General features: G+C 45.2%; 1 protein-coding gene and 1 long non-coding RNA gene across 18 annotated transcripts in view; one reads left to right on the top strand and one right to left on the bottom strand.

The window, feature by feature from the left end:
- Positions 1-338: 338 nt before the first annotated feature.
- On the bottom strand, positions 339-2,753 carry LOC307202568. The gene is made up of 3 exons (XR_013832935.1): positions 1,710-2,753; positions 630-797; positions 339-588 (listed from the first exon to the last, which is right to left on the bottom strand). It is a non-coding gene; the product is annotated as an uncharacterized lncRNA (long non-coding RNA).
- A 14,211-nt stretch (positions 2,754-16,964) lies between these two features.
- The window catches only part of RBFOX1 (RNA binding fox-1 homolog 1), a 1,485,186-nt gene continuing 1,478,648 nt past the window's right edge, over positions 16,965-23,502 (top strand). For 6 of the 17 annotated variants that reach the window (XM_079952530.1, XM_079952520.1, XM_079952521.1 and 3 more), the window contains exon 1: positions 16,967-17,377. In XM_079952530.1, coding sequence (XP_079808656.1) covers positions 17,123-17,377 — 255 coding nt within the window. In that variant the 5' untranslated portion in view covers positions 16,967-17,122. Of the gene's footprint in view, positions 17,378-23,502 lie in introns of all 17 variants that reach the window. The other 11 variants (XM_079952555.1, XM_079952541.1, XM_079952552.1 and 8 more) reach the window with 4 other exon arrangements.

Raw genomic sequence — 23,502 nt, 5'->3', positions numbered from 1 at the left:
GAAGCTCTGGGCTCCATGGTTTGAAGGCACATGACTTGACAAGTCTGCCAAAGCTGAGCAGATCTGAGTCTGGTCAGTTATTGGATGGGCGATAACATAGGACTCCTGCACACGCTGTTTTGATTTCCATCATGGATGAAACTGGTGTTTGGATGGGAGATAAGGTAAAAAAGGGTAGTGTTGGCGCCACAATGTTGGGGGTCCTCAAGCAGGACTGTTTTCCTTTGGTTGTTTCCCTTAAGCACCAAGAGGTAAGGTACACAACCCTCAAATCATATCCTGCTACCTCCGTTTTTCTTGGGTGCACAGCAAAATCGGCGTAGCGGTTTTGGTCTTTGGTCCCCTCGCAAATGTCAGCCTCTGGAGTGTATTTATTACATTTTATATTACATCTTTCTTCCAAGGAGCCCAACATGGTGTGCGTGGTTCTTTCCCCTCCCCAGTTTATCCTCACAACAACTTTGCGAGGGACAGTGATTGGCCCTACGTCACTTTGTGAGTTTCATGGCTGAATAGGAATTTGCACCCTGGTCTCCCAAGTCCTAACCACTGCACCACAGTACAGGCCCTGGACATGCAACTCTCTCTCTCTCTCTCTCTCTCTCTCTCTCTCTCTCTCACACACACACACACACTCAGCCGCTGCCTTTAATTCAGCTCAATTCCTCCTTCAGCATGGGAAATCTTTCTAGATGTTGTCAACTTGATGGGGCACCATGCTGTGAAGATAATAGAAGGCCTTCATTGGGTTGACCATGAAATTGACCCGAATAAGGACCAGAGGGCTGGATGGTTATCTGTGAACAAAAACCACAAGCAGAACATTGCTCTTGCTGTTAATAGGTATCGCCCCCCTCCTCCCCCCCTTTCTCCAAAGGTGACTCTTTAATGAGTTTTGATGACTGCACGCTGAGTTTATGGCATTGCATGGGGAGAGCGGAGAGCTTTCTCCCCCTGTTGATGTATTTAAAGATTTGTAAGGGCCAGGAGGAGGGAAATCGTCTGTTTGGTGGTGTTGATGGGCACCTGCAGTGTGAATTAATGTACGGTTCAAAAACTCAGCAACCCTCCCCCCCTTTCCCAGCTCTGCTAAGGTGATCTGGATAGTGCTTCCTGGGGGTGGGGGTGGGGAGCAACCGTATTTCATATCATGTGTGCAATATAAAAAGAATGCAATAGCAGCACCATGCGGGAAGTACGAGGTAACTGGCAGAGAGGGGGTCTACAGTGTAGACTTTAAAATTGGGGTATACTGTGAGCAGAAACTGTTGTAGGACTGGAGCTGAAAACTGCTGCCTCCAGTTCCCCCATCTCATTAACTGGCTGCGTAATTTGTGTGATTTGTACATATTCTAAGCGGGGCTGCAGAAGGGGCAGTATGGAAAAGGTCTCTCCTGCCCCAGCCCCCGGCCCGGTGGGGAAGACTCATTGAGAAGCCCTTACAGAGTTTGTCCCGTACATCATGGAGCACTTTGCCTCATGTGCTGAAACGTCTCAGACTGCTCCTGAGTAGTTGACTTAGTAGCTGCCAACTTTTTGAGCTATCGGGTACGCATTTGGTAGTTTGGGAAAATGTGAGTCCCAGCCATAAAATGGAAGCTGCAGGGTGTGTGGCATAGCACACAATGACTGCTACATCTAAAAAAGACAGAACGATGTGGACATTTCGCCCTATTTCATGCATTGTGGATTTAGATATTTACTGATACCTTCTGCAGGCAATTTAAGAGGGACTGGTGGTTGCCCACAGGCGGCCTGCTGGCAACTCCCGACCTAGGTCGGTCTGCTATGCCTCAGACTTTCTTACTGTCCTTAACCATTATGATGTCTGCTACACAGGGCAGGTGATGGAACAAGCAAGGTGGGGACCAAGGGGTCTGCGGTTCTGGAACAGACTGGTAGCTAAGGCCAAGCCAGGTAGTTAGGGTAGACTGAGAAAGTGTGTGTTTTGCCCAAGGTTACCCGGTGAGTTAATTAGAATCCTTCTGACAGCCATTAGCATTATGTGCGCTTCACCTTTACTTGACAAATCACCAGTGACAAAAGCTGTTTGCTGCTGTGGGCGCTCAAGCAATGAGACCTTGTACTTATTTTAAGATTTGCACTTTTGGAGGTAGGGTGGGATAATGTGCAAACAATTTGTGCTTTGGAAGCAATTGGCTGGGCAGGGCAAAACCAACTGGTGAGCTTATTTATTTGTTCCATCGATAGGAACATAGGGTGCTGCCTTGAACTGATCATTGGTTCATCTAGTTCAATATTGCCCACACTGACTGGCAGCAACTCTCCAGGGTTCAGGGAGGTGACATTCCCAGTCCTACTTGGAGACACCAGGGATTGAAACTGGGACCTTCTGAATGCAAAGCAGACACTCTGCCCCTTTGTCTCCCGTTGATCCATCTTGTTCAGTATTGTCTCCACTGTGGTCTTTCCCCTAAGCAGAGGTCCAAACTTTTGACTGCTGCTGTGTAGGACCCCTTCTTGCATGCACCAAACGTGTGGGTGTCAGGGGAGGGTGTATGGCTGCAGGTCCTGACTTCTCTCCACTTCTAAACCCATGAGGGACTTTGCAACACACCAGTCATGGTTTCTGCAAAGAATTCTGGGGACTGTAGTTTGTTAAGGGTGCTGAGAGTTGTTAGGGGACTCCTATTCCCCTTACAAGGCTACAATTTGTAGAGTTCCCCATGAAGCAGAATTGACTGTTAAACCACTCTGGGAACTTTCTCATGGTAAGAATTGTTCAATAATAGAATGGACTAGGTAAAGGTAAAGGTACCCCTGCCCGTACGGGCCAGTCTTGACAGTCTCTAGGGCTGTGCGCCCATCTCACTTAAGAGGCCGGGAGCCAGTGCTGTCCACAGACACTTCTGGGTCACGTGGCCAGCGTGACGAAGCTGCTCCGGCGAACTGGCACCAGAGCAGCACACGGAACGCCGTTTACCTTCCCGCTAGAAAGCGGTACCTATTTATCTACTTGCACTTAATTGTGCTTTCGAACTGCTAGGTGGGTAGGAGCTGGGACCGACGACAGGAGCTCACCCCGCCGCGGCGATTCGAACCGCCGACCATGCGATAGGCAAGTCCTAGGCGCTGAGGTTTTACCCACAGTGCCACCCGCGTCCAATAGAATGGACTACCTTTGGCTAAATTAAACTAACTATGGTCTTTTAAACTTTGTGTGTGTATCTGTGTAAAGGTTTTTGTTTTTGTTTGTTACTCTGCTATGCTTTTTTGTGTTTTTATATTGTAAACCATCCTGAGATCCTTGGATAAAGGGTGGTATAGAAATTTAATAAATACATAAATAATGAAGTACATTGGAAGGCGGTGGACTCTCCTTTGCAGGTTTTCAAACAGAGATTGGGTGACCAACTGTCCAGGATTCTTTAGCTGCTATTCCTGCATTGCAGAGGTTGTACTGGATGGTCCTTTTGGTTCCTTCCAGCTTGGCAATTCTATGATTCTATGACAGCCCTTTAGATACTTGGAGATGGCTACCATATCACTCCTCAGTCTTTTCCAAGCTAAACATACCCAACTCTCTCTCAAACGTTCCTCATAAGGCTTGCTTTCCAGACCCTTGATCATCTTGGTCACCCTCCTCCTCTGCACATGTTCTAGCTTGTCGAAATCGTTCATAAACATTGGTGCCTAGAACTGGACACAATCCCTTGGGTCGGATCTGATCAGATTGATTCAGACTATTCGGTTGAAAGAGTTGGACCGCCAATTCTGGGTTCAGAGTCTGGCAGTGTAACATATCCTCTATGGGGAGCTTCCCCAACTCCCAGACTATATCTGGCTGCTTTTGGACATCTGAAACCTTATGCTTTGCATTCCACCTCTGGTTTTTTGCCCCCTTTACAGCACTCTCTGAAATATGCTTACTCAGAAATGGGCTTCCTCCCAAGGAAGTGTGTCTTTCTGTAGGAGGCTCCAAGCAGGCAGGCAGTGTGAGAAGATTCAAAGGGTTTTCACTCTGCCTGGCCATCTCCTCATAGCAAGACTTCTCACTTCTCTCTGGCTTCAAATATATCACCTTCGAAACATTCCTAATTACTGCAGATCAGAAGCCAAACATCACATAACAGACATGATTTCAGTAAGTGTAAATGCACGATGGTTTAGGGTTCATTTCTTTGCACCTCTGGCCAAGTTGTGCCTTGGGTTTCTGGCTCGCTTGCTGCACCCATCACTCTTGCTAGTGAAGTTTCTAGATCTGTGTGCAAATGGGCCCCTCAGAATTTTACACCCTATTTGCAGGCACAGGTGGACTGTGTTTGCATGTCTTCTGCCAAATTTATCCAGTGGGAGGAGAAATTCACCCATAGTTCCTTAGGGTGGGACTTGCAGGAACAGGAACACAGTTTGTACTTTACCGAAGAGAAGTTCTTGGCTGCTGTCGTCTCCAGTAAGAGCAATATCAGTCACGGTGTGACAGTCTGGCCAGCATTCTGCACTTTCAACAGTGGCCTGGCCCTAGCGCCATTCTGGTGCATTGTGGGTGGGTGGTGAAAATGGGGGCTGCCATGCCAAAAATGGAGAATATTTGCAGAAAATTCTGCAAGCGTTCCTTTCTGGGAAGAAAAATAAAAACCTCAATGTATCCCCCCTCCAAACACACCCACCCACACCCACACCCACCCACCCACACATCCACACACACACCACCAACTAAAAAATTTCAGCTTAACTCTAGAAATTTCAGTTAAATTCCCTGTTAATTGGCACACATTCATTCTACTAATTATATCAGAGTCCAAGCTCAAAACCCTCTAGAATCCCTCCTTTTCCTCCCCCTAGATGTTTTCATCATCCATAGATTTATGGAATGCTGCGTTGTTCCCCATAGGCATCCATCAGGCACATTATTACTGTTGCTCTGTCCTTTTAATTGCTTTTTTCAGAGAACTCCCTTCAGCCCAATTATACTCGGGGTGTTTTTGTTTATTAACCAAAACGCATCTGCAAATTGATGCCGTTACCACTAGTTAAACAGGCTGTAAATCAACTGACTATCTCTACTGAGGGGGTGCCAAAAGATCATTGTAGCTTAGCTTCACTGCTCAGCCTATGGGTTGTATTCAGAGTTCAGGGTTTGTCATGATAGGCCAATCATATGGATATTTGATAGGTCCAGCAGCCAATAACTACTCTGGGCTTAATGAAGTTACTTGGGGGTGGGGCTTCTTTAGAAAGGAATTTGTGTGACTTCTCAGCATTCCCTGGGAAAGAGGAATTGGTTGTTAAAGCGCTCTGGGAACTGTAGCTCAGTGAGAATCTCCTGACAATTCTCAGCACCCTTAAACTATAGTTCCCAGGATTCTTTGGAGGAAGCCACAACTGTTTTAAAGTGGTATGATATTGCTTTAAATTTATAGTGCAGATATGGCTATGCTTACCTTCAACAAAATGGTGGTCCCATGTGCCTTATGATCAAACCCTGGGACCCTCTATTACAATAATTTTTGCACCATTGCATAAAATACTTTCTTTTATACAAAACCACCCATCTTGCCCAAACATGTAATATAAATACCAAGTAAGATGGATTTATAAATATATATGATAAATGTTTCTATATTAAAAAGAGATCACCAAGAATGATGACCCTAAATACCAGCTTCACATTATCAAAGTCAACTTAAGCAAATGTTCCTGGCTCCCATTTCAGAGTATAAATCTCTTCACCATTTCATATGACTCACATGGTTATAACAGCCAAGGGAGCTACAATCAAAAGATTGGCATTAACTCTGATGAACATCCACTCTTCATCTCCAGAGTAGAAAGGAAATTAAAGACAAAAAGAATTCTTTACAACTGAGCATTGGAAAAGTGGGTTTATCACAAGAAGGAAGCCAAGAAGTTTCCTTCAATTTTGGCAATGGAGAAGACTTGCTTTCGTCATGGGCTGGGCCAACTGTCACACCCCAGAGGGCTTCCATGGGAGCTGTTGCCTGGCAACTGGCCACTTCTAGAAAGGGAAAGTGTGCCTCCATTATGGTCTGAGCAATGTTTAGCTGCTCAGCCCCTCATGCTTGGAAGAGGACCATCTCATTCACAGAACACTTTAGAATTTCTACTGGGGTATGGGGTTGAACTTAACCTCATCGTTGTGATTTTACAGTGGTACCTTGGGTTACAGACGCTTCAGGTTACAGACGCTTCAGGTTACAGACTCCGCTAACCCTGAAATAGTACCTCGGGTTAAGAACTTTGCTTCAGGATGAGAACAGAAATCATACTTTGGCGGTGCGGCAGCAGCAGGAGGCTCCATTAGCTAAAGTGGTGCTTCAGGTTAAGTACAGTTTCAGGTTAAGAACTGACCTCCAGAACAAATTAAGTACTTAACCCGAGGTACCACTGTATTTTGTATCCAACGTTTTTCCATCACTTGACGGCCTCCTGACTGCCCAAGTTTACTGGTCTAACTAATAAACTTTTGGCAAGTTGCAACGGCAACTTCCTCTGTTCAAGCCCCCTAAAGAAGCCTTCTTGATTTACCTCACTTCCTGATCTAAGCAAGACACTTGTGGCACAGCATCACATTGGGACTGAAACTTAATCCAACCCCCAGTTTCTTAAAGAAGCTGGCATTTGGCCCACTGCTCCTTGCTGGTAATCCACATGGAAGATCTCAGCCTGATATTTGCTGCACGCATACTGAGAATATAGGAGCAGCTGAGCCATGGCTCCTGAATCGGTTCCTTCACACATTTCTCAGTTGCTGCAGTTTGCAGCACGCTGTCAACTTTTCCAAGGGGGATGGGGAGGGGAAAGTCAGCTCCTAGAGAAGAAACTTTCCTCCTGCAGTCTCCGAATCAGCAAGTCACACAGAACCAGAAAATGGAAACAAAGAGGCTTTCCTTGAAATAAGAAAGTAAGCACTTTGGAAAGAGCTGGGGCAGCAGAACACTGCGGAGCCGAAGTATCGCTTCACTGAAGCCATTTTTTTTTGCCAGGCTTTCTTGTGGTTCTGTTTGCTTACTGCTTATGAAAAGCAATTTATAATTGTCATGGACTCATTGATTTAGGAACACCTGTGGTTTGAGGGCACATCACGGCTGCGGAACTCGACGGAACTAATTTAACATAAAACACACACCATCTTGTAGCTGCTGGGCTGGGAGCCTCTAGCACAGCATCCAACACAGAGTCTGATTCTTCACTTGAGCTGGGCACATCTTGACATGTAGTTTCTATGAAGCCAAGTGCTAACTGTGCTCTACCTGCTCCCATGCAGAGAGGAGGTGCGGATGAATCAGTCGATTTCTGGCCTGTGTCCCTTTCACACGTATTTAGGAAAGGGGGAGGAATTTGGCCTGGTAATCTGCAGTCCCTGAAACAACGTGTGAACCAAAACACAGCTATCCTTCAAAATGTGAAGGTCACCAAATTTTGTGACGCAGTTTTCCAGTGAAAAAATGTGCATGTTAGGGGAAAGAGTGTATAAAAAGGCAAATATTAATGAAAATGGTGTATAAAAATGCATGATATTCTTCACTATATATATATATATATATATATATATATATATTAGACATGCACACAAATGCTGGTGATTAAAAAATCTCAAAGTTGATGACTGGAAGTGCAGCAAGCTGATGATTAGGAGAATGAGAAACTGAAATGTCTATCCTGAAATCATCTGCAGTTTATTACAAAGATGGCTGTATGGAAATATGCATTTTAAAACTTATTTATTTCTTCCATTCCTAAATGCGTATTTTCTAATAAAAAATGTTTCTAAGTATGCATTTTAAAAGCACAACTAGGTAACTATTTTGAGCCAAGCACCGTGCTGGGACATGCAGGAAGCATGCACACTGGTAGCTACCCAAATCCCAATTCGTTTACTAGTCTTGGGAATCATGGATTATATTCGAATTGCATGCAAATTTTGTTGAGATTGTTTATCTCAAGCATTTTTGCCTCCAGGATTGGTGTAGGACTTGCAAGTCCTGGAACCAAATGCATAGCCTTTCTAATTCTTTTCCCTCCAGGATTGAGGGAACTTTGAAATGAGTCATTTTCACACCAGGCTTGGGTTTTAAACAGGAACACTGCAAGACTGCTGATCAAACACTTCAACAGTCAGAATCTACTAGGGACAGTTCTAATTCTCTGATATTTGTCCCTGACAGATAAATATGCAGTTAGGAGGGAAAAGGAGATGCATGTGCCTCCCTCTCTTGTTGTCAAACCACCCCCTACCCTGACTCAGGGTAATCTGAAACTGCTGCAACCTGCTCTGGTCAAATCCTACGCCAACCCCAATGGGCTCAGTTCAGGATCCAGCCAGAACTAGTGCATAATCCTTTGCTTGTGTGTGTGTGTTCATGGGCTGAAGAACTTCTGGTCTTTAGGTCTCATGTGACCCCACCAGCCTAATTTTATGCAGATAAGTGGAAGGCTTAAAGAAACGAAAGGGCTTTTCTGGGAGGTGGGAAGCTGAAATCGATAGTACAATGGAAGGAGGGTGGAACTTCTTTGTAAGCAGAGAAGCTAAGCAGTGTCAAAAATAGAAATCGAAAGCGGGATGGAGGAGTGTCAGAAAGTGTGTGTGTGTGTGTGTGTGTGTGTGAGAGAGAGAGAGAGAGAGAGAGAGACACAGACACAGACACAGACAAATGGTGGCAGGCTGTCCACATTTTGGCTTTAGCTCTGCTCACTGCCAGCATGCAGCCCTGACAGATCACAGCAGAGGGAATGAGACCTTCAGGGGACAAAAGTTTTCCCAACCTTGGCACAATTTCACCCATTGAGTTTTATAGCAGGCAGGGACTGAGGCCCACATGTCCCAGTTCTAAGGCCAACACACCAGCCACTGCCCCACACTGGTACCCCCTCCTCCTGCCCTGGGTGCAGTGCCATGGGCAAGTCAGGAGATACAGGCTCTCTCTGCCTTGCCCCTGCTAGAGAGTTTTAAAATAGGGATGCAAACACCCACATGGGAAGGAGCCATCTGTCAGCGGTCCCAATGGTAGAGAGCAGGAATGTGACAAACCACACTATCAAGAAGTGGAAAGATGTGGGATTTTTTGGGTAGATGCGGGATGATCATGTGCATCATGGGGCTGGAGCAACTGGACCACTCAAGCATTCAAGTTCACACTTCAGCAGGCCAAGGGGATTTCAAGCTAAGCAAGGGAGTGCTTATTTTTATGGAGCAAAACACTGCTTAGGAGGGCGGTGAGTCAGAGGATGAGTTCAGAAGGCAGCTGATAGTAAATAGATGTTTTAATACAGGGCTGGCGAGCCTCAGTCCCAGGGCCAAATGTGGCCCTCCAGGCCTTCCTGTTTGTCTCTCAAGACTTTGCCCAGGCCACACCCCTTACTAGAGCCGTTTTTCACTCTCCCCAAGTGCTTTCTGTACTACCAAGATGCTCATGCCCAGAGGTGGGCATCTTTTCCCATGCTGAACCTCGTATTCCCTCTCTCTCCCCATCTTCCTCCTCATTCAGGGGGCTGGCAGGGGAAGGATAGTTCTCTTTCCCCAGCAGTTTGGATGGTCCACTTGCAGAAGGTTTTGGCTGCTGTGCCACAGGGCTGCAGGCTGACCACCTTTTTCATATGTGGTTCTCTCCCCCTCCTCTCCTCTCTTTGTATCCTCACAACAACCCTGTGAAGTAGGCAGTGCACAGGCCGGCTCCCTGCCTGACATCATTGGTCCTCTCTGCTGCCTCAAGGATGCTACGTTTATGGGTACAGCTGGCTCCTTCTGTTAGACGATGAGAAAGTGTGACATTTTGGGAGCACTTCTAGAGAACAGCTTTCTCAAAATAGCAATCCAAAAGGCCCCCATTTCCACTTGAAAGCCATATGCTTTTTTTTTCCGAAGGAGCTTTGCTTCAATCCCCCTCATCCTTAACCCTGCATGGCGCTTTAGGAAATCAGATGGATGCAAATTCCCCATCCGGCAAGTCCCATTCAGATCTGGCTCTATTAGCTCATATTCCATCCTGCAGACTTGTCAGGTCTGTCTGAGGCAACATGACAACCCTCTGGAGTTCACATCCTTTGGATGGAAGGGGATAAACTGCAGTTAAAACCCTGCCAGCCATTTTTCATTCACAAACTGATGGTGCAAATTCGTTTCTCTTAAGAAGTAACACTGATTCAACCGATGCAGCAATGAACTGCAGATATAGCAAAATCTTTCAGTATAGGTTGGCAACCGACAGCCACCCAGGCCCTCATCCCAATTTCAGGTGAATGGCAAGGAGAAGTTAAATGGGAAAAGGAGGAGAGAAAAGGGGTGCAAGAAAAAACGGTTTGTGTGAGTATGGAGGTACTACTCACCTTTGGTTCTGGCACATCACTGGCTTGAACTATTGCTTTTTTTCTCCCAGCATGCCTTGGGACAACTTGCCAGCATCTAATCTAATTAGGCAGCAGTCCTAACACTGCATATCTGGGAGAAAGCCCAGTTGAACTCAATAGGACTGACTTTTGAGTGGACAAAGTTAAGATTGCTTTGCTTGTTTTGCAGAGCTTCCTGGATTATTATCTGAAGACTGTAACAGACTACAGATTGAGCAACTTCTTCCCTCTCATCCTTGTGCTTGTTTTCTGACATCAAAGCCCAAGGAAAAGTTCTGTGAAATGCTAAAGCTTGCTCAGTGTTCTTGATTATTCATTGTCTTGAACAAATGTGCTGAATATTCAGTTTGCTGCCTTGAATGCATGCATACATAGCTTCACTTTGCCTGTTTAGCTTTTTTAAAAATTCTGTTTTTATTTATTTGGATTCATATGCCACAAAATCTTCAAAATCTCTAAGGGGTTTACATAACATAAAATTACCAATATAATCAGATTTTAAAAAACAAGTTAGCCCTTTTTGGAATGAAAGCAGCAGTTGTATTTAAAATGCATTATAATGCACATACTAAAATACACATCAAATGTACATTTGTGGGCAGGCCCACTGAAACATAGTTTTGAAGTAGGCACTGAGAAGTTTGGTGAAGGCCTAGTATCAAGAGGTAGAAAGTTCCAAAATGTAGGTGCTAGTTATACCCTTTCTGGTGTAAACTGTCATTGGTAACCTAAATCTATTCCTCCCAATCTAAATTGAAATGTTAGTCTTGCAGAAGATGCAGTTTCTCCTGGGGGTGGGGTGGGAGGTGTCGTCTTTGTAGTCAAAGCACTTTCCAAAGTATATCTGTGCAAACTGCCCCCCCAGTCCAATCCTAAGTGACCTGCAGAAACTAGAGCTGATGAATAAATTGAGCACAAGCACCTGCTTTTTCCTAAAACCTGACCCCTGCTGATTTGACATTCCTTCCCCATCCCTTTCATCCCTCCATCCTGAAATTCCCTGTGGCTGTTCTACCTACTACCCGAAATATGCAGGCATGCTTTCAGTTGTGTTCCATTTAATAGAGACCATTAGGCTGTTCTGTTCAAATCAAGGCATGCTAGCAACCATAGAAAGTGTTGCAGTTAAGGATTTATAACTCTGCTTCCTGGCAAAAGCAAACTGACCAGTGCAGACATTAACTGATAAATGCATACCCAGGAAATGGAGAAGAAAGAGCAGGGCATTTAAATGAGCCTTTTATCTTTGCCTTGTTTGTAAAGCAGGCATTGGGAACCTTTTGCAGCTCCAAGACCATATTCTCTTGGGAGCAACTTTCTGCAGGATGCGTACCAGTGGTGGGTGTGGCCAAAGTGGGTGTGGCCACACCTCCCACTCTCCATCCTCTGGGCAAGCAAGAGGAAGCACCATAGTTTAAGGACACATTCCAGCCATGTAAAATCACTAGAGGAAGGTGCACTGTAAAGACCCCTCCAAGGATTCCCAAACTGGAAACTGGTCCTGTTTGGTTTGGCTTTTTTTTTTTTTTTTGCCTTGCTGCAGAAACTGTGGCAGGTGGACCAAGAAAGAGCTCGGCAAGGATTTCCTTCAGACAAGTTCCTTAGCAATACAGATAAGTTGATTTCAATGCACAGCAGCTGTTGCTGACACAAGCTTTGAAGTTTGTTCCTAGCATGAAATCTAATGATGAATGAAACTGGAGATCTGGAACAGCCAGTACATTATTTGGAGGTGGTAGACGCAGATGGCAAGATAGAGGAATGCGGCAGGCATATGGTTAGGAGAACAGACCAAGAAAGTGAAACCGAAGGGAAGGAAATAAACAGGCAACCACTGACTAGTTTGGGCTGGATTTGTAGGGTTCTGGCTGCTGAGAAATTGTTTGCGAGCCAGAAGAGGGACTTAGCAAATCATGGTGGGTAGTGGATTGGGGGAGAAAATTGTTCAGTTTGCCTTTTAGTGGACACTTCCCAAATTTGCACTCCCCAAACCAATGTGAACTGATATGTAACTGTACTTCAAAATTCTCACTTCTCTGAATTTTGCAATGCAGTTCTTAAAAAAAAAACCATACAAAACTGCATGTCTTAGGGGAAAGTATACTAAAAAATGCATATCGTAGTGAACGCAACATACAAAAAAAGGCATTATATTAGTGAAATTACTTGCAAAAGTTTATTCGTTTAGAGAAATGTATGCAAAAGTGACTACACGTGTCTGTGTTTATACATACACTCATACATGAAAACTGATGCAGAAATGGGATGAATTGAATGTAATATTTGCTATTTGAAAAACTGAGATAAACCAAAACTGAGATTTGTCAATCTCTAGTGGTAGATTTCAGTCCTAATGCCAAGACCTGTAGCCTAAGGCAGGATTTCAGCTTAGTCCTACTTGGAGGTGCTGGGGATTGAAGCTGGTACCTTTTGCATGCAAAGCTGGTGCTCTGCAACTGAGCAGGGCTCTCCTTGTATTCTTGTGTTCCATTTCTGGTGTGATGTCGTTCTGAGTTTCTCCATTTCCATCAAACTTCATTGGCCGCTGTTCACAACCGAAGCACTGTGTGGTGCAGCGATGCCTTATAACACTTTTCATTCTACAACACATAACAGCACATATACAGAAAGGTACAAAATCCATAAAACAGGTCCAGTAAATAATGAGCCACCCAACAGATCCATCACGAAGCAAACAAAGCTAAGCTGCAAGGAGGAAAACAATTAGAATTTTCAATATTAGCAAGAACATGGATAAAGAAAACAGGACATTCAACTGAGTGAACAACAAAATTGTCTTGGCAACATTTCCCAACTTATCTTTTCCCCGGGGCAGTCCATTTATTCCTCCCCTCGGTCTTCCACACTAGGGAGGCTCCATTGTCTGTCCAGGGGCTCTCAGCAGGCAGCTTTTGCACCCTTCGCTCCTCCTCTGCAACTCACCCAGGCTCTCATCCTGCATGGTATGATGAATTGTTGCTCATCCACAGCAAGAACTGCTCACTTCTTTTCCATGCTAGTAACAGAACAAAAATCAAACACAGGAGAAAAAGAAGGTGCCAGTGGGCCTTGCTTCTTACCATGTTTTGGCCTGATGGCAGAACTCACAGGAGAAGCAGCAAGGCTGGATGAAAGTTACTGGACCACAGAAAGTGCTGAGTGATCAATTTGCTCCAACAATGGTTGGGAGGAGACTGAGATCTTTGATGCCTCTGTCTCCCCACAACCTCCTCCAGGCTCCACCCCTGTGAGAGAACTTTAGAGTTCTCTGAAGAGCCAACCCTCAGCCTTAAGAAGGACCACACCTCCTTAATTCCAGAGCCTCCCTCTTGCTGCTCTCTTGGACTGGTGATGTGTAGTAGGAGGCATCTGGTTCCTCAGGCTCAGTGGAAGGTGTCTGTGAGGGTTCAGGCTTTGGCCCTATAGGCTCCAGTGGTCTGGGAGGCCCCTCCAGGAGTCCTTGTCCAACTGTCTCAGGCAGAGTGGTCTCCTTATCTTCTGCAGTCAGCTCTGATCCCTGACCCAGATCCAGCTCCTCATTCGGTGCCCCAGCAGCCTCCAACTCTGTCCAGATCCCTGCTGGATACAGGGTTCATGACACTTCTTCACAATTCTAACAAGACTCAAGAAACATTCACACTATACATTTAAATCACTATACTACTTTAAACTACCACTGTAGTTTTTTTAAGCTTAGGAGACACCCCCCCCTTCTCATAGAGCTACAATTCTGTGTTGAACATCCTTAGATCCCTCCAGAGAAGAGATGCATTTCTGAGAGCTCCCAAGGGGAGAAGGAATGACCATTGAACCATTTTGAAGTCTGTAATATAAGCAGACCTTAATAAGTGCAGTACAAATGAGCATTAATATAGAGGGGTTTCCTGCACATTTTTGCCTGGGTGTCCATTCACTATGGCTGGCATCTCTCCCCTTGTAGACCATGGAACATAAAGTAATCCAATAAGAGCTAATGAAATATTTACTGGCTTTTAAGAAGTAATTAGGACCATGCATTGTAGAGCTTTAGTGCGGGAGGTAATGTAAGTAAAATGAAAACCTGGAAATGAATTTTTCATTTCTGTGAACTCATCTGGATAATCGATTCCCCCTTTGGACAATCAGGTGTAAAAGCAGCAGATTAGATTAATCAGCAGAACTCATCTCTTGTGACTTCGTTGGTTCTTTGGGGTTTAGGGTTGCCAACTTTCCAACTGGCCCCGGTGGCTGCACCTTTCTAAGCTGCTGAATGTGCTTCTGTGCTTTAGGACAAGGGTCATCATTCGGCCACAGAAAAAAAAAATCTCCATCTGATTTACCTGCAGAAAGCTGCCATGAAAGGTGCAACAGCAGGGCAGGTTAGTCACCTTAGCTTGGGATGGATGTCCAAGGATACAAAGGCTGACTTTTTTTAAAGCCATATTTTAGAACCAGTAACATTATACCTTTGCTGAGGACATCTCAGCACCCCAGACACCGCATTGCTGCTGTGTATATAACATTGGCATTGACTTGAGGAAACTCCACCCATAGCTCAGTGGTGAAGCATCTGCTTTGCAGGCAGAAGGTCCCAAGTTCAATGCCCAACATCTCCAAGAACAGCTGGAAGAGACCTCTGCTTTGAAACACTGGAGAGTTGCTGCCAGTCAGTGAAGACAATACTGACTCGGGGAAAAGCATGTGTTTTGCAGGCTATATATACACAGTGCAGATGTCCTGGTTTTCCAGTGCAATCTTACTCATGCCCATTGAAAATAAAGTCTCATTGAGTTCAATAGATCTTTACTCCCAGGTATCAACGTAGGTTGAAAGTCACCCCTTCACCATGGGCAACAGTAGGAATCAGTTATTTCTCTGTATTGGTGGAACAAAGAATTCTTACTACAAAAGCAATACATTTTTTAGGAGGTAGGGGCACTGTAGCACTTGCAGAGGTGTAGTTAGGCAATTGCTGACTTTGACTTAAAGATCTTATAGTCTCTCTCCTATATCTTTAGATGCTGGGGTCTCATGCTTATTCTTCTAAGGGGGGTGGGGGGGGTCCGTGGACATTTGCCCTGAAGTTCTGCCAAGACAGGACCAGTGAAATTCCAGCTTACAAAGGGCCAATGTAAGCCTGTAACAACAGAACAAGTGCTCTCTCTCGCTCTCTCGCTCTCTGTATGTCTGCAAATGCCATCATAGTGTGCTATGCTATGTCCTATTCTCATCACTGGTGAAAGACCAATGTGCTACTCAAAGTACTAGATATTATGATCTACCAAGAGACAGTGCAGGACAGTGGTTAGTTAGACTGGGGAGGTCTCCTTGTTCAGATGCTGAAGTCTTCCGAGGCCACATTCACAGCAGACAATTAAAGCACTATGATGCCACTTTAAACAGCCATGGCTTCCCCAAAAGAATTAAGGGAGCTGCAGTTTGTAGAGCCTCAGGTACAACTCCCATCAACACAGTCGTGTGTTAGGGGTGTAATACAAGACAATTGCAAGCCACCAGGTTGGGAGAGGCTGGCTTCTCTCCTCAGTGCCATTATCACCAACTGCTACTACTACCCCTTGATAATTGCTAGCTGTAGATGCTGGCAAGCTGTTTCCCAGAGAAAGGTCTTATGAATGGGCTTTCCAAAGGAGAATAATAGACAAGGTATCTCATAAGACTGGGACTCATGGACATCCAATAAAGCTGAATGTTGGCAGATTCGGGATCTCCAGGTTCTTCATGGGGAGACTTCAGAAACCTCTCTCCTTCAGTCATGAATTAGTTCCTTTAAAAAAGAGAGCAGTGCAGTCTTGGGCTTTTCAAATGAACCAAGGATGCCTGACTCACCCTAAGAAACCTCCTCCCCAATGAGCCTGTCTGCCTCTGGTGGGTAATGGGGAAGGAAACAGTGAACATATCCCTAGCTCCACAGGCAGCCAGACAATTCACTAAATTCCACAGCACTTGGGTGTACAAAAAATCCCAATGCTTGAGTTCTGGCATAGTTAGGTGATCAAGCGCTGTGGGTTAAACCACAGAGCCTAGGACTTGCTGATCAGAAGGTCGGTGGTTCGAATCCCCGTAACGGGGTAAGCTCCCGTTGCTCAGTCCTAGCTCCTGCCAACCTAGCAGTTCGAAAGCACATCAAAGTGCAAGTAGATAAATAGGTACTGCTCCAGTGGGAAGGTAAACGGTGTTTCCGTGCACTGCTCTGGTTCGCCAGAAGCGGCTTAGTCATGCTGGCCACATGACGCAGAAGCTGTACGCCAGCTCTCACGGCCAATAAAGCAAGGTGAGCGCCGCAACCCCAGAGTCAGCCACGACTGGACCTAATGGTCAGGCGTCCCTTTACCTTTAATGGGATCTAAACTGCCTGATTTAATAAGGATTTTTTTTTTCATTATAAAAGCAAACAGAACCCTATTTTGATAGAACCAGAAATGTATAAACACTGAAACTGAGGATTTAGTCAAAGTAATCATTGTTGGGGGAAATGATCAATATCTGAAAGGTTATTGCATGTGTGTTTGGGAGAGAGATATTAAAGTTTGTGCCCTGCCTTGTGCAGATACTGCTGCCGAAGGAATCACTCTAGCCAGCAGCAGAGGGAGCTAAAGAAATGGAAGTGACAAGCTTTGCAAAGGCACTGAAACACCAGCTAAATTTTTAAAAGAAGCCTGTGCATATCGGAGAGAGCAAGGCTGGCAGCTCTCAGAAGCCCCAAATCTTCCCCCAAAGAGGCAGCTTCGCTAGGCCAAAATAATACTGAAAAAAATATAGTAAAGTGCACAACCTTCCTTGTTCTTTTTCTAAAATGTCCAGTCCTGCTAGCAGCTTGGAGGAGGCAGTGAAACAGAGAGTCAGAGATGGCAAGATGAGGCGAGAGGAAGTGGAGGATCCACAACCCGAGGGGAAGAGATTGAAGCTGGGGAACGATGGAGGAAGCATTGGAATGAAAGGAAGAGAAGGTGGAGAAGAAGAGGAGGAGGAGGAGGAGGAGGCAAGGAATGGAATGGCTTCCTTGGGCAGAGAAGAGTCTGGGACCCAGACAGAGGGAGAAGGCCAAACTGTGAGTAAAGACATCGGAACTGGTGGTGTGTGTTTGGGGGTGAGGCTTAAAAGATGACTTTAGGGGGACACACAGATGACTTGCCTTTGTGAAGTTGATCAGGTTTTGCACTAATGATGCTGTCCCGCCTCGTCAAGAACAGCCAAATGTATCTGTTGAACCATTCCTCTTTTCACTCTGAGTTTGCAAGGTGTGACACTGACCTCCTGGTGAGTGTTTTGCGAGAGTCACTCGCTTCCGAGAGACGGGTTTCCCAGTCTGCTTCCTTCCACTCTCGGTGGGACAAGGGAGGAAAGTCCTGAGTGGGCTAGGGGCTGCCGTAGTGGTCCATCACTCTAGGCCCTTCGCTTCTTCCTAGACTTGGAAAGAGCAGTCAGAGCACCTCGAATCTCGCAGAAGAATTTGGTGGGTAGTGAGGCATGTTTTTAAGGGATGGGGGAATGTTCAGTTGGCTTGTGACTTTTCCAAAAGAAAAATCACATTTGGTAGGAGAACCAGTCTTTCTATTTATTTGTTTTTAAGTCTCACCATCATCTGAGTTTCTCAGCATAAACTGTGTTGGTATGTGTTCAGCGTCTGTGCTTGATGGCAGGTGCTGGGGATGTAGCTCAAAAGCCTGTTTTGTTTTGTTAAATAAAGAAAATGAAAACAGATGGGTAGCACTTGACAATTTCTTTGAAACACAGACAGGTGAGATGCTTGCTCCTGCCTGTTACTTTCTGCACCTGTGTAGGTCTTAGCTCAGCTATTCCCCCAAATGGGGAAAGCAGAGTTTCCTAAGTGAGCTCATTGGCAGGATGGGAAGTTTGTGGTGGTGTCTCATTTTGAAAAGCATGGTTTATCCTGGGTGCCTTTCTTGAATTGAGATCTGCTTCCTTGCCAGATAAGAAATCAATGACTGATACATGCTTTTGGAAGGATTTATAGACCTTGCTAATTTGAAAGGCAGAGAGTGTTTTTTTTTGCTTGATTCATCCCGCTGGTAGGATTATTTCTCTGAATGCAGCTGTTTTTTTGCCTGCCTGACAGCACACAATTAGTATTTAACACATCATCATTGGTGTACAACGGCAAGGAGCAGGCATGACATTTCTCTTCTTATCCCTCTCTGCTGCCTTGCATTTGGTGTTTGTGTACTGTTCAAATTCATGGGAGAACTCTGTCTGTGTTGGATGCTGTGCTGTCAAACTGTAATTGAACAGATCTTGTTAGTAGCTGCTGGAGAATGAAAGTCAAGTTGACTGAACCTCTTAAATGAAGGTGTAATTGAGTGGGATTGGGAAGTTACTAAACCAGGCAAAACATTGAACAGATCTGAGGCAATGGCTAAAGAATATTTCTTGCTCCAGTCTGTAAACTGCATGTTTTTCAACACCCTTCCATTTTCCTGAGCTGTCACTTCAGGGGTAACTTTTGACAGGGTCATGCTTCTGTTTAAGGAGGAGGTACCAGGAAATTGTGGTGGTTTTCTAAGATAAGTTTATACCAAAGTTGAGCAGACAGGCAAGGCATCTTTAAATCTGTCCTGTGGGGAAGATTCAGGGCAGACCAAAGGAAAGTACATAGTTAAACTTGGGAATTTCCTCCCAGAAGAGGTTATGATGACCACTGACTTGGATGCCTTTAAAAGAGGGTTAGACAAATTCATGGAGGATAAGACGATCAGTCTTGGCTAGCCAGGATGGCTAAATGTTCTGCCTCCATTGTTTGAGGCAGTGTACTTCTGAATATTAGTTGCTGGTGAGTGGAAGAATGCTACTGGGCATGATGGCTGTGTTCTGTCTCTGCTGCTGGAGGTAGCATGCCTCTGCATATCAGTTTTTGGGAATGACAGGTGGGGAGAGAGTGCTTCCCACCTGAACATCTGGTTGGTCACTGTAAGAATAGAATGATGGACTAGATGGGCCTTTGTTCTGATCCAGCAGGGCTTTTATGTTATTGAAGTGGCATCAGTTCCCATCAAAGCAACAACATGTATTTGGTGTTTTTCATAAAGTACAGATCTGTTAATATTGGCTCCATATTGCAGGTGGGGAGGGAAGAGGTGAGACTGAGGGACTTGGTTTGCCCAAGGCAGTTGACTGACTCTCTGACATAGGTGAGATTCAAATTGGTGCCTTTCTGATCCATTGTCTAAGCTTCCAGCTTTTAGGCTATAGCAGCATTCCAGATCCTCCTTATAGACCAGGGCTATCGGACTGGTGTTTCTCCAGATGTTGTTGGACTACAACTCTCAACATCCCTTGGCATTGGCCATGCTGGCTGCGGTTGATGGGAGCTGGAATCCAACAACATCTGGCAGGCTGCTGGCTCCTTCTGATTTGATGTGGAGATGTATAGACAATAGTGTTTCACAAATGGACAGGTGAGTTTCCCCTCTTTGTTCATTTTCTTTCATTGCTTAAAAAAAGAGGTTTTGAAGTGAAGCTGCGCTTAAATAGTAAGGGAATTCCAGGCAATCTCCCGCAATGCTTCACAAGAAGAAATCTATTCTCAGTCTTGCAACTGGAACATTATCTATCTAATATTCCCAAAGGCTTGAGGCAGAGCAACAATTAGAAGAATGATTAAATTAAATGATCCCCTCATTTCCTGACTAAAGCTCAAACTTCTAAAGGGTGCTTAGTCTTGGACTACTGTGGGAAGGTACATGTGTTATTAAGAGTTGGGAAGAGGAAGCCACCAAGAACCCCTCTCTCTGTGTGTAAGTGCCTCCCTACTTATGTGGGGGTTACGTTTCTGGGTACCATGCGAAATCATGTATAGTAGGGAACATAATCTAAAAAGCCTGTAAACACCCTCTAAACCTCTGGAAACCCTTGAAAAAACCAGCAGCACTTGTTTTTAACCCGCTTGTGGACACTATCAGAGGTTACAAAGAAAGGAATATATGACAACAACAAGAAGATGAGGAAAATAATAAAGTGAAGATTGGACAGAACTGTGAATACTATTTGGACAGAATTGTGAATATTAAAGCAGCAGCAAGAGAGATGTTTGGATCCCTTTCGGAGCTCGAAGCATGGGTACCCCCAACAAAAATTTAAAAATTTGGCTTTGTAATTTGGAATTAACGTGATTTGATTGGTTTGCTAATAAAAATTATAATAAAAAAAGAAAAAACCAGCAGCACTTACTAGATTGGCACGAATGGTGGCAATGGTAGCTCTCAGTCTTCCTCATCACTTCCTCATCACAATGTGGGAACAACAACAAGCAAGGTAGACCGGTACCCTGAAGTGCCTGGCTATGATTCAGCGGTAGACAGATACCCCAAAGTGCTGGGGATTGCTAGCCAATTTCCTGTTCTTTTTGCTCCATTTTTGCAGTTTTCCCCTGCTCTTTTTTGGGCCGCTTTTGTACCTTTTTGCAGTTTAAATAGATTTATTTGTTTCCCTGCAGCACGCTTGAGTCGAAACCATGAAAGTGGGGGAAGCACCTGTATTGTGAAAAGCAGCCTTCCCAGACCTCCATTCCTCCAGGTGTTCTGGATTATAACTCCCATCAGGCTCCTGGTCTAAGATGCTGGGAGTTGTAGTCCAAAACCACATAGAAGCCACCAGATGTCTTAGGCTACAACTCCCATCACCGTCAGGGTCTAGGCTGGTGGGAGCTGTGCCCCAAAACATCTGGAGGGCATCAGGTTTGAGGATATCTGAGTGTCTGTGGTGTGAACTTAGAATCGTGGAGATGGAAGGTCCTCCAACCTCTCCTTAGAAACCTCCAACGAAGGAGAGTAATAATGGATAATGGAGAGTAATAATGGGGGTGAGGTAGTCAACAAGGAATGTTTGGAGATACAGGCAGACAATGGCATAAGTCTGTCTCTCATTACCTAATCCTTGCAATGCCAGTTCCAGGTTTTGGAGGGCATTTGGGCAAGGCACCATCCCTGGACACAGTGTGTCTACATTTTCACTAGCATTCTTGCCAGCTATTCCTCTTTCTTCTCATTTGCTACCACCTGCTTGCTTGCCCTCCTTACCACTGTCTGGGCCAGAGTGAGAGATGGTGCAGAGAAGGAGCAGGTCCAGGGGGTTCTTGTCATTTGGCCACACTGCTGGGGTGCTGACACTGTTGCTACTTTTTACTGAAGGCAGAACCACAGGAAGTTGCCTTACACTTCATCAGAACAATGATCCATCTAGCTCAGTATAGTCTACACTGACTGGCAGTTTCTCTCCAGCGTTTTAGATCAGGAGTCTTTCCCAGCCCTACATGAAGATGCTGGGAAGTAAACATGGGGCCTTCTGCATGCAAATCACATGCTGCCCCACTGAGTTGTGGCCATCCTTCCATCTCATCCAAATTCAGATTCAGTCACTGCCCCTGAATCTAGTCCTCAGTGTCCAGAAAATTCAGGTGACTGTGATTTCTCTCTGCATTTGTTTGTCAGGTGGCAGGAAGGTGGAATATGCCATGTCCCCTGAGAAAGTTTGAATGAGCATCAGTTCAATGGCTTTGCTCTCTCTCTCTCTTTTTAAAAAGGAGAATCTTTTGAACAAACCTAATAGCATTAGAAGTCCAGGAAATCAATGGGTGCACTGTAGAAAGATTTCCTAATAGTCCATAATGATTTCTATTAAAGAAGTGCATTTTTTTTTTAAAAAAAAGCCTTTATTGGGCTGTTGTAAAAGAAATTCCACATTTTATAACTGTTCTTTTTACAAATGTTTGCTTGTCTGTGGATTCTGCAGCAGCAGCTCTTCTTTGGGGGGGGGGGTAGAAGCAAAGGAGCACCCCAGGCTGTTACGACTTTGCTAACCAGAGTGCAAAACTTCCCATTGATTGTACTTGAAAAAGGGCACATGAGGTGCAATCCCCATGGGGCATAACAGAGCCATAGCATGAATCCTGTTCTCCTTCCATGCAACTCTTCTGTGGATACTGCTCCATCAACCTTGGTCTGCCCTCAGATAAGCCACACTTGCCTGAATTCTTCCAATCAGTCCATGGGGTGGCCTTGCCTGTCAGCTTCTTCCTCCTCCTCCTTAGTTTCAGTTTTGCCCTTGTAGAACTCAACAGAGGAGGAGAAGGATTGGGGACAAAGCTAGAGTGAGCTGGGTTTTTCTTTCATTGACTCTTGTGCCACCTACTGTTAGCCTCCCTACCTCATGCCCCACCAGTCCCAATGTGCACCAGCCGTCAGTGCAACTCCTCCTCCTCCGCTCATTCATTGGCTGTTGCTTTGCCTACCACTGGCTATGGCTCCACCCCCTATTGGCCTTCCACCCCATCAGTCCCAGGGTGCACCAACCACTGCCGCAACTCTTCCAGTCTTTCCGTACCCACGGAACATGAACTCAGGGTGGGGGAGATTGGATCAGGATGTGAGAGATGATTTCAGGCCTCCTGACCTCAGTAATATACTAAATTCACAGGAGTGAAACCTGAGAGGGATAGAACAGGATTCTTGTGGATTTCTACTAGAGAGCCACCCGTTCATGGCTGCTGCAATAGTGGCAGAGCTGGGTCCAGCCAAATATTTGGGTGTTTTGCTTGGCAGGTTCTTAATAACTTGATCTCTTTGATCTGCAGAACTGGCATTGCTATAGGTGCCATATAATACTAGTAAGAAATCAATATTTTAGTGTGGTAGCACTCACACTTTGCAACGCTCTGCCTATTGGCACCAGGCAAGTTCCTTCACTGTATTATTTTTAAAGGTAAAGGTAAAGGGACCCCTGACCATTAGGTCCAGTCGTGACTCACTCTGGGGTTGCGGCGCTCATCTCGCTTTATTGGCTGAGGGAGCCGGCGTACAGCTTCCGGGTCATGTGGCCAGCATGACTAAGCCGCTTCTGGAGAACCAGAGCAGCGCACAGAAACGCCGTTTACCTTCCCGCTGGAGCAGGGAGTTGGCAGGAGCAGGGACCGAGCAACGGGAGCTCACCCCATTGTGGGGATTCGAACTGCCAACCTTCTGATCGGCAAGTCCTAGGCTCTGTGGTTTAACCCACAGCGCCACCCGCGTCCCTTGTATTATTTTTGGCACCTGCTAAAAACCCTTTTTTAAAAGTCAGCCTATCCAGACATGTCATGTGTTTTATTCCAGTTTTTAGGTTATTGTTGATGTTAATTATTTCTGAATATTTTAAACAGTTGTTTTTAACAATTTTATTGTT

This window comes from Podarcis cretensis (assembly GCF_951804945.1).
Source record: "Podarcis cretensis genome assembly, chromosome: 14".
Classification (NCBI taxonomy): Eukaryota; Metazoa; Chordata; class Lepidosauria; order Squamata; family Lacertidae; genus Podarcis; species Podarcis cretensis.
Note: the sequence above shows the minus strand (reverse complement) of the source record. Positions and strands in the feature narration are given on the sequence as shown.